This window comes from Dreissena polymorpha, chromosome 10 (assembly GCF_020536995.1).
Source record: "Dreissena polymorpha isolate Duluth1 chromosome 10, UMN_Dpol_1.0, whole genome shotgun sequence".
NCBI classification, from domain to species: Eukaryota; Metazoa; Mollusca; class Bivalvia; order Myida; family Dreissenidae; genus Dreissena; species Dreissena polymorpha.
This window is the reverse complement of record NC_068364.1, coordinates 9,293,368-9,305,076: the sequence shown is the minus strand read 5'-3', so window position 1 is coordinate 9,305,076 and position 11,709 is coordinate 9,293,368. Positions and strand designations below refer to the sequence as shown.

Here is an 11,709-nt window from a genome sequence, read left to right as displayed (position 1 = left end):
ATGATTAAGGCAGTTTTCGATGAACATCAATAAATGAAAGCTAGATTTGTCATTTTAATAAAGTTATCTGCTATTTGGTCTATTTATAATGTTTGAAATAATAACATGTTTACTCCTCGACGAATACAAAGCAAAACATGTTTGAAAATTAAGCAACAATTGCTTGTGTTCATATCAACAAAGTTATCATCGACCCGTGTCTGCTCCAGCCAACGACCGTTACAAAATGCAATTATGTTCAAACGACGAGGGGAGCGATCAATTTGATTTCCTGGTAAACAATATATTCGTCGCTTATACATCGGGGTGAGGCTTAGTTAGCGCCTGGAAAACACCACTTGTCCTTGCTATATGGTTAAGACATTGATTCACTCAATCTGGTTGTAGACACGGATATAATTAAAAAATATTTAAGGCAAAGTCTGCTTTGGTCTGAGATCTTTCAGGGACCTATACAAACAAATTTGTTTAAATAGGTCCCTGGATCTTACAAAGATGCGCTACAGAATATCTCTTAACTATTTCAGCTAAAATCACAAAGTGTATTTCCGACTGTTATATAGATTTGTATATTACCTTTAAAATAATACTAACATCATAAGTAATAATAAAGAAATAATTACGGTATTTCTATTAACATCACAAAATTGGTTTGCGGAAATGTATTTTCATATGAACTTTAAATTATACTTCAACAAAACTAAATAATTAAGATTTAGGCGCATGCAATTATGCTCTTCCCATTAAAAAGTTAGTCTGCATCCACACAAAATCTTCAAGATAATATTAATAGTCGACATATGTTTGAGATTTTTATATTTCAAAATTAAATATTTTTTCCAATCACAGAAGTTACTTCAGACTAGAGATTTTGTTATCACATTAATATTATTAATTGATTTATTGCATTCCATAGAGAAATACACAAGCTTTATGCAGACATTTAATTAACCCTTTACCACTTACATACGTATTTTGACGCACTTGTAGTCCCTTGCACATAGCCATTTTCACTTTGTTTCAGAGTGGGAAAGGGTTAAAAAGCTAAATGTTGCTGCAGAGACACATATTTTAGAAATCTATGATATATCATCCTCATATTTTTTTATTAAAGCTGTAATTAAAACTGAAACTTTCATAGATCACTCGTTTTCAACTGTACTGTGCGAGATCATAAAATCATGTTTATAGGATTCAAGCGGGCATCAACGTGAGAAAACAAATGTAACAGAGGGTTTTGAAATTACACCTGACCTCAAGCATCTGTTTGATGTTGATAATATTTACACATATGCATACATGTGGTATCACAGGCATATTAATAACCGTTTTAATCCAAACTGGGGACATCGTCTCCCAAGGAAGATGTTGCCAATCCTTTTTATGGCGAACGAGAGCTAGGTTGCAAGTCACCATACTGGGCTTACGGAGTTAAATATCATATAGATACTCCAGCCCTACCCGACAGCAAAGACCACATAAACAATGATATAATTGAGTAAGAAATAGAGCTTGAAATTGCAGCTAAAATTCTAAATTCAATCTTGAAATTTGCCTTGATTTTCGTGATTCTACAAATCTGTTGAGGCAGGAGTACTGGGACATATATATTTTTATTGAGAATCAGTTTTCTTGAAAATCCATTAATTATGTTATGATGGTTTATATAAGTTCTGGATTATAATTTCAATAAATACCCTAACACCCAATAGTGTTTCACAAATTTCACAATACTTATATATATGCTTAGCATTCTTTTACAAGTTTTTATATGTTCAGCTTTAACATGAATAAAATATATTAAATTCATATGCAACAAAGGTGGAACCCAGCTGTTTTTCTTCAAGACTACTGATATTAAATGAAGCATTCAAAGACCACTTTAACAGGTGCATACAGTACCCTCAACTCAGATAGGAATGTTTCAGTCAATAATTGATTTTTAACAAGAAAAGAAACAGGGAAGATCTTACAAAAGCTGTATGAGCAGAAGTTAAGTTGTTAACTGACTGACAAAGACCCCAGAATAATTGAGGAGTTTTTTAAACAGATAAAGTTGCAGTAAACAGACTCATAGTTTACATGTTTATTTAAGTATTCTTTTGATACAAATCTGAAGGTACAATCTACTTTCCAAATTACCGGCATATACATGAAGACAGATCTTTTAAAACAAACAGAGTTCAATAGCAACAATTTACAAGACATTGAGACGGGACATACTTTACTGTGGGCATTATATATATGTATGCAAATTATGACAAAGTGATGCAATGGTACTGTCACTGATAACTATTATGAAAGCCATTAGACTATAAACCCTGTATAATATGCACTCTGATTCATTCTTACTACATTCTTAGCTTTAGGCTTAAAGAAGCTAAAAATTGTTCAACTCCTCCATTATAATATTAAACAGACCTTGCTTATTAATATCACACCTATATTTGCATTACCTATATGGATATTTACACACACAAAATGTAATCAAAGGTGTTTGTATTCTTTCATGAAAAATATTTTGCTCTTTAAATAAATAAATATATATATTGCCAGTGTTTTTGTTTTTTTAAATATTCAAAATGATATACAAGTCAGCAGAAAAATGCACACATGTCAACAATCAAAGCGATAATAATGACTCATACACAAAAATAATCAATAATTTTAATAATAGCATCACAATACATGTATAAATATAAGTATGAATTTAAGTGTGCTCCTTTTGTCAAGAGTTATAAATAAAATTATTCATGTATAGCAGAACTATACATTTTTTATTGATAAGGACAACCTCTGAAATTTAAATAAAGAATATTTTGTTTAAATGAAGTGTACATAAAAATAATATTAAAGTTATTTATTATTAATTATTTGTATTAACAATCAACATCTATTGTTCATAAATTTCAGATCTACTTATCACCAAGTAAAAATCTAAAGAACTTTATTATGCTTATGTTTTATAATATTTAAATAATATATTTTGCTTGAAAATTAAAAAAAAAATAAAATAAAACAAGCCAAGCAATATAGTCCCCTACCGGCTCCACCATTGTCAGAAATTCCAAAACTGTCAGAATTTTTGTTGTTGCCATAGCAACCAGAATTTTTGACGTAGGAACAAAATGAAATGACGTACATCATGTCCATATTGCCATCCATCCATGTTTCAAGTTTCATGAAAAAATATAAAGAACTTTAAAGTTATCGCAGGATCCAAAAAACCACCATTTTCAGCAGTAATTCTAGTCTATTTGTTGCCATAGCAACCAGAATTTTTGACGTAGGAACAAAATGAAATGACGTGCATAATGTCCATATTGCCATCCATCCATGTTTCAAGTTTCATGAAAAAATATTAAGAACTTTTAAAGTTATCACAGGATCCAGAAAAGTGGGACTGACTGACTGACAGAGCGCAAACCATAAGTCCCCTCCGGTGAAACCGGTAGGGGACAATTAAGACAAGACCAGTGTTGCTAGGGCACTTTAGCCCCTAAATTCCACTTAAGTCTTAAAACTCTGATTATGTAAATGGCCAATTTTCATTTTTGACAATTATGTGTGACTTTAACCATTAGGTATTAAGACACTATGTCTTCTCATGTGGTCATTTGGGGTAAGTTGTTTTAAGTTGCATGACAAGTGACAATAATTATTACTGCCCCACACGCACTTTTATGACCAAACTTGTCTTTTAGTATGACCAAGACCTCTGAGGTGGGAAGACTTTTTTCAAAAAATAGCATTATCTATGAACACGTTACAGTCTGAACATCCCGTTTTACAGCCAATATGACATTGTAACTCTTAAGTGTGACCTTGACCTTTGTAGTAGAAAAACAAGTGTTACACTCAAAACATTGTCTTAAAATGGATTGCATTTGGGCAAAGTTGTTATAAAATCCATTAATGAATGACAAAGTTATGGCTGAGACAGTAATTTCAAGCTGATATTGACTATCTACGTATGGAGACAGTTGTTAAATGCCACACATCATCTCATGATGGTTTATATTTGTTTTACATTATTTTCATTCAAATAGAATGTTGAAGCTGTTTTACTGCCAAATTGCCATTTGACCAACTTAGTGTGCCATTGACCTTTGAGGTATGAGACAGGTGTCAAAAGCCTCATTTTACATGGTTTCAAATAGTTTCATAATCCATCAATATATGGAAATTTTTCGGCTGAGATAGGAAACTTTGCAATCACAAACAGACTGCAGCGCAACTGCTAAAGGTCCCCTTCTTTGAAAAGGTGCTTAAAAGCTTCTGGACTAATTGGGAAAGAGTAACTATAATGGTCAATAAATATGTCCAGGTATTTACATTACAAATCTGTTGCCAATACAAAATGTGCCAAAATATATAAATGTCATTCAAATCAATAAAAATTCAACAGATGGGCACTTAAAAGTTTTAAGTGTCACTTCACACTTGCTTTTACACAAAAATGCATATGTATAAATACGAAAATAACAGAGCTATCACATAAGTTTTTTATCAACACACATATATCTTTATTTTAAATATTATTTTATCTGTTGCTTTATTCAGTAGACATTAATTTGATCTTAGTTAACAACTGCCAAAAAACAAACAAATAAGAGAACTAAGTACACAAAAAAGGAAATGAAACTGTTTAAATAAGTGACAAATATTATACAAGCATCAAATGAGTTAGGGCTGTTATACATTTATACAAATCTTAGTTATTAACAAGAGATGTGTTTGTCAGGAACACAATGCCCCCTACTGAGCCGCTTTGATTATTTTTTTGGATATATCCCTTTCAAAAATATTACTTCCCTTGTGAAAATGATCTGTACCTGCCAAATGATAAATATAAGTTATCTCCCTTTAAAGCTTGTTACTTTCCCTTGGATTTTTTTAACCTTTGACATTGAAGGATGACCTTGACCTTTGGCCACTCAAAATGTGCAGCTCCATGAGATACGCATGCATGCCAAATATCAAGTAGCTATCTTCAATATTGCAAAAGTTACGGCAAATGTTAAAGTTTTCGGACAACGCACAGACTAACAGACAGTTCAACTGCTATATGCCACCCTACTGGGGCATAAAAACATTAAAACCATTAAATTTCATTAATGACTAAAGTGATAATAAAATTCATCTTTTGAAGATTTGTTATAATACGATTCAAGCCAGCCTGTAGAAAAAGTTACTTTTTGCTTTGCTTATGCCAAATACATAATGCTTTTAAAGCAAATTTAAATTTGTTTTACTCTTCAATTGACAATTGAGAATAATCAACAATATTTATAAAACTGAATCCTTTGGCAACTACCATAGCCTGAAGATCTGCCACTTAAGTACAAAGGAATACATCAGTTGTCAAAGTGCTTCAAAAACTATGTGAAGAAACAGGTATGACTTGAGAAGGGATGATGTGACAGTTTGTGTATTAAATAATGCATTTACAGTGATAATAAACATGACTGTATGTTTAGCACAAAAGAAATGACAGCTGAAAGAAACACTTCAGAAGACATATCTAAATGTATACAACACATTGCTTGAGTAAACACTGCCTTGAAACTATGTTCTTTAATGCAGCACAGAATAGTAGATAAATTTTTCTTAAATTGAGTTGTTATGGTCAAGGAATCAATAATATGTAGTGTTTTGATACCACAAAATAATTGAATAATGAATGTAGAATGTAAACATATAGATCTGCAATAAAGAAGATGGCTTTTATTTTATGGTGTTTATAGCTGCAAACTGTACTTTGTACACTATGCATTTTCAAGTGAAGGACTCAGTAAATCTGACATTCACTGGTAAAGACCAATAATTTCTTTGATCTTTCATACATATATGCCTTAAGATAGAGAAATAGAATTCAGAGCTGGACACTCATGTCTCGGGACAAGAAGAATTGAAATAACGCGAGTTGGCATCGAATACCAAAATGTTTATTTCTATCCCTCTATATGTTATCATTTTTGTTCATGCTTCACTTTGTTTATACTAAATATTTTTGTCCAACAAAAGGAGAATTTGATAACAGCCACCGTGTCCACAATCATTAAATTATTATGTTAGTACCGGTAATATAATCATTATGAACAAAACTATTTATAAAGCCATGTGGTCAGCAAGTTCAATTACAAATTATGTTTAATAAAACGGATGTTCAAGTTGATCTAATGGCAACGGGGATAGATAAAGAAGATTAATAAAACCAGCCAGTTTCACAAGAAAGGGTTATATCCGTGTGGCTGGGAAGTCTGTTGCATGGAGAGAGGGACCAAGGGTGCGGGTAGAAGCCCTGCAGCTGAGGGCTGGGTAAAGCCTGTATTGTAAGTGTTTGCCTGCAGCTGGCTCATTGGGACACGCTGGGGTGCCACCTGCTCAAACGGGTTTGTAGACTGCGGTGACGCAAAGGGGTTGTTGGCTGAAAGAGGAAAATATAACACTATATATAGGATCTGGCAAGAGTTGTCTTATCATACCATATTTTATTCAACGAGTTCAGGAATTTTGTTAGTAAGCGAGCCTTTGGCGAGCTTACTAACGAATATCCTGGACGAGTTTAATAAATATGGTATGAAATGAAAAGGAGTCAGATCTTTTTTATTACATGCTTTTAAATGAGCAAATTAAATAAATATTTACGCAAACGTAATGATAAATCCCGAATGTCATTTACATTTCATGACGCCATTTGACGTTGCAGTCATTTCTGCAAAATGACAAAAGGCGATTGGTTAATAGAACGAAAACTAAGCCAATGAAAACGCTTAAAAGTATATTACACATGTGTAAGATAAAAATATTCGTAATGGTTATATTACATGGGAAACAGGGTATGGCATGTGATAAAATCCCGCTAATAATACCACTTCAGGGTTATTGTATGCCTCTATTTTCAAATATTCTCTTTCTGTACTTTTATAAGGAGCATCTATGATGATATGTAGAAATTAAAAAGGAAAAAATGAACTCATTTGCAACTGCGGGCTATTCCTCACAATATCATGTTATAAAGCGTGCATGTTTATGTAAATTCAGCATGTCCCATTATTATAATTCAGCAAGATAAGGTCATTGTAAGAGACTGCATGTGCAGGGTAGTCTGTAAATTGAGGTTGTTCTAAAGTGGGGTTTATCAAAGTTCTGGAACTTGCAGTTTTAGATTTAAACAAGCAAATTCATTGAATTGATATCCCCGCCATTATGCTTCTGGACACAAAAGTGTTATATTTGAGACTCATAAAAGCAATTTTTCAAGATACAAAGGGCCATAACTCCGTTATTAACAGATGGTGTACAACGCCATTTGGTGTGCATCATCCTCGTATTCATATATATAGTACTCATACAAAGTTTTCATGAAATCCGCAAAAGCTTTTCCAAGATATGGCTTCGGACGGAAAGACAGACAGAAAGACGGACGGACAACGGCAAAATAATATCCCTCCGCCTATGGCAGGAGATAAAAAATTAATATTTACTACATAAGTATGCATGAATCAGGTTAACCAGGGGGCTTTGCCAGTTTTAACATCCTGGACATACATCCAACAGGCTGTGAAGGACCACTATATTATGTTTCACACCGATCCCTAATCTATATGATTTCAGAGAAGAAGATTATTAAAGTTACTTACTATACAATCCTATGTAAGTCAGATGACCCTTTGGGCGTGGCCAGTTTTGTACCCAGTGGCATGATTTTTAAAGGCCCACAACACCATGTTAAAGGCCAAATATTAAACCCCTGTTCCATGCGATTTTATAGTTTAGAGATTTTTTAAAGATATTTATAATATAGACTAGTCTATACAAATCATGTGGCCCACTGGGGCACCAGAAGTTTTTACCCCAGGGCAAGGTTTGAAGAATCAGGACAGGACCACTAGATGATGTTACCTACCAAATATTAATCCTCTGATGCCTTAGGTTTCCAATAAGACGGTTTTTGAAGTTTCATTTGTTAAATCCATGTTTTTGTTCTCCAGACCTTCTTATGCAGCAGACAGGAACAATTTAAAAAAGGATTGGCCAAGGATCATTCCAGTCAAGTCTCATGAAAATCTGCTTAAAGGTTCTTGAGATGGGGTTTATAACAAATTGTTGACAGAAAATGCATGATACTGGACACAGGAGGGGACCTACCACAATAGCTCTCCATAAACACTTTGTGCTCAGGTAAGATAATAAAATATTAAACTGAAAAAAGTGGAAGTGAGAGTATTGCAATCTCACCTTTTTTACTTTTATTGTCCGGTCTCACTAGCTCATCAAGGTTTACGAGGCCAGAGTTTGCGCCCAAAAATTCCTGCGGAGTTTTGTTACGTTTTGGTTGCTCATTCATGGAACTCTCCAGTGCAGACATGTCCCATGGGTCTACCTTAATCTTGGCTGGAACACATGAATAATTCACATTAAGGTGGGGGAACAGACATGGTTTAATTAAATAAAAAATTGTTCAAAGCCTTACACAAAAATGAGGACCAAGGGTAAGTAGTAAGTATAATATTTATTTACTGGTTGTACTATAATAAATAGAACAAGGGCTGTTTGTAAAACATGCATGCCCCCCATATGGGCTGTCCGTTGTAGTGGCAGCCATTGTGTGAATACGATTTTTGTCACTGTGACCTTGACCTTTGACCTAGTGACCTGAAAATCAATAGGGGTCATCTGCGGGTCACGATCAATGTACCTATGAAGTGTCATGATCCTAGGCAAATGCGTTCTTGAGTTATCATCCGAAAATCATTTTACTATTTCGGGTCACCGTGACCTTGACCTTTGACCTTGTGACCTCAAAATCAATATGGGTAAACTGCAAGTCATGATCAATCTACCTATGAAGTTTCATGATCCTAGGCGTATGCGTTCTTGAGTTATCATCCGAAAACGATTTTACTATTTCGGGTCACCGCGACCTTGACCTTTGACCTAGTGACCTCAAAATCAATAGGGGTCACCTGCGAGTCATGATCAATCTACCCATGAAGTTTCATGATCCTAGGCGTATGCGTTCTTGAGTTATCATCCGGAAACCATTTTACTATTTCGGGTCACCGTGACCTTGACCTTTGACCCAGTGACCTCAAAATCAATAGGGGTCATCTGCAAGTCATGATCAATCTACCCATGAAGTTTCATGATCCTAGGCATATGCGTTCTTGAGTTATCATTCAAAAACCATTTTACTATTTCTGGTCACCCTGACCTTGACCTTTGACCTAGTGACCTCAAAATCAATATCGGTCATCTGCGAGTCATGATCAATGTACCTATGAAGTTTCATGATCCTAGTCCCAAGCGTTCTTGAGTTATCGCCTGACAACCACCTGGTGGACGGACCGACCGACCGACATGAGCAAAGCAATATACCCCCTCTTCTTCGAAGGGGGGCATAAAAATAAATATACAGTATAACAAGAGCTGTCAGAGGACAGCGCGCTCGACTATTCGAGTCCTTGACAGTATAACGAAAGCCAACATGGGGAAATTGTTCATATTCGATAATTTATTAGACGATCTTTCAAAAATAAAAAAAGGAAAAGATAAAAATAAAAATAATTTTTTTTTTGGGGGGGGGGGGGGGGGGGGATAGGAGGTATAATGTGGGTGTGTGGTCATTTATTAGACGATATTTAAAAAAAAAGGATAAGTTATGGCAATTTAAGCAAAATGTTCAATTATCTAAGTGTAAAAGGGTCCATAATTATGTAAAAATGCTTGATATAGTGGTCTGCTCTTGTTTATAGGTTGGGGTCAAGTTGGTAAACAAGTATGCAACATATAAAAGCAATAGGTCAAAGGATATAGGATATATTTGGGGTAGTACGCAAACTTTAACATAGATTTATCAATAATATGCATATTCTAAGTATAAAAGGGGCATTAATTATGACAAAATGCTTGATAGTTTTCTGCTCTTGTTTATAGGTTGGGGTGATGTTGGTTAACAAGTATGCAAAATATGAAAGCAATATGCCAAGGGACAATGAAAATAAATGTGGTGGTACGAAAACTTTAACATTTGCTGCATATTCTAAGTGGGAAAGGGGCTATAATTATGACTTAATGCTTGATAGAGTTGTCTGTTCTTGTTTATAGGTTGGGATCATGTTGGTAAACAAGTATGCAAAATATGAAAGCAATATGTCAAGGGACAATGAAAATAATTGGGGTGGTACGAAAACTTTAACATTTGCACGCTAACGGACACGCCAACGCGAGGGTGAGTAGGATAGCTCCACTATATATATTTCATATGTAATAGTCGAGCTAAAAATGCTTGATAGAGTTGTCTGCTCTTGTTTATAGGTTGGGGTCATGTTGGTAAACAAGTATGCAAAATATGAAAGCAATATGTCAAGGGGCAATGAAAATAATTGGGGAAGTACGAAAACTTTTAACATTTGCACGCTAACGCTAACAGAAACGCCGACACCGGGGTGAGTAGGATAGCTCAACTATATATATTTCATATATAATAGTAGAGCTTAAAAAGGTAATACTTTCTTGCTATGTGTTTGTGGTTTCCTTAAATAAGACAAATATAGAAAATTGACATCTGTTTTGTTAACACAATTTTGTATTAAATATTTAAATATTATATCATAACTTAATTAAACTGCTTCATCAATATAAAATAATATACTTAAGTTAAATAATACTTATTTTAATATTGCAAAATTCAAAATAAATATACTTTTTGTAAAGCATTCTGTATGTTCATGTCCTTTGATGGCTCAAAATATTTGGATCAAACTCAAAAAGACAATACAACTTCAGAAACATGACAAAGAAATTTGTGTTCACTCATTTTATAAAAAAACAAGCACTATCAACATAAAATGAACACAACTGGGAACAAAAACACAAACTTCAGAACTTACGTATGAGTACTAAAAATTGGTTAAGGAACATACAGCTGAGTAAAAACGTGAACATGACCATAAACACCACAGCATGATGCCAAAGGACACAGGTGCAACTACCTTCAATGTTTGTAAAAAAACAACTAATGTAAACAAATAAATTATAGTCAAACTATATATTTCAATGCTATGGCGATGACATGATTAACCAAGCTCATTTTGTACCATGATTGTGTTTTACCTGTAAGTGTATCGCCCCAGTTTTTTAATGCACAACACCTTTTCACATGTTAAAAATTGATTTATTTAAAAAATCAATGTTCATGTGACAAAGTTATAACTGAAATATGAATGCAGTGCTTTCCGCAGGAGTTTCTGACACCCCGGGGCCGATGGGGTGAACAGACTGTCCCCTTCATACTTTTTAAATACATTTTTTGAGGCCAATTACGTCATTTGGTGCGCTATGACACTCAAGAACAACAACTGTAAAGTTATTGATAAAGATATATTTATAAATTGTTTATTGTTTAAAACCTTTTCCATATAGATAGTATAATCCTAACTCAAATGATTCCCCAATACATCCGTATCAATCCGACTCTATTAGTGCATACTTAATTTTTTTCCAGTTTCTTTTCATTACCTGTATATTCTTATTTTAAAAGCAAACTCTGGTTAAAATTGACTATAAAAGTGCTCAAGAATTTCATAAACACATTTTTTATCGCAAGTATAAAATAAATTTGGGCAAACATGGCTATTTGATAAAATACTCCCACTAAACATTTGTAAATCCCCTGACATGATGTGTGTGAGTTTACACAAC

The 11,709-nt window shown here is 33.9% G+C and overlaps 1 protein-coding gene across 4 annotated transcripts in view; it reads right to left on the bottom strand.

The window, feature by feature from the left end:
- Positions 1–2,071: 2,071 nt before the first annotated feature.
- The window catches only part of LOC127847003 (epsin-1-like), a 36,895-nt gene continuing 27,257 nt past the window's right edge, over positions 2,072–11,709 (bottom strand). For all 4 annotated transcript variants that reach the window (XM_052378481.1, XM_052378484.1, XM_052378482.1 and 1 more), the window contains 2 exons: positions 8,245–8,400; positions 2,072–6,430 (listed from right to left, as the gene is read on the bottom strand). In XM_052378481.1, the coding sequence (XP_052234441.1) occupies positions 6,228–6,430; positions 8,245–8,400 (359 nt within the window). In that variant the 3' untranslated portion in view covers positions 2,072–6,227. The remainder of the gene's footprint in view (positions 6,431–8,244; positions 8,401–11,709) is intronic.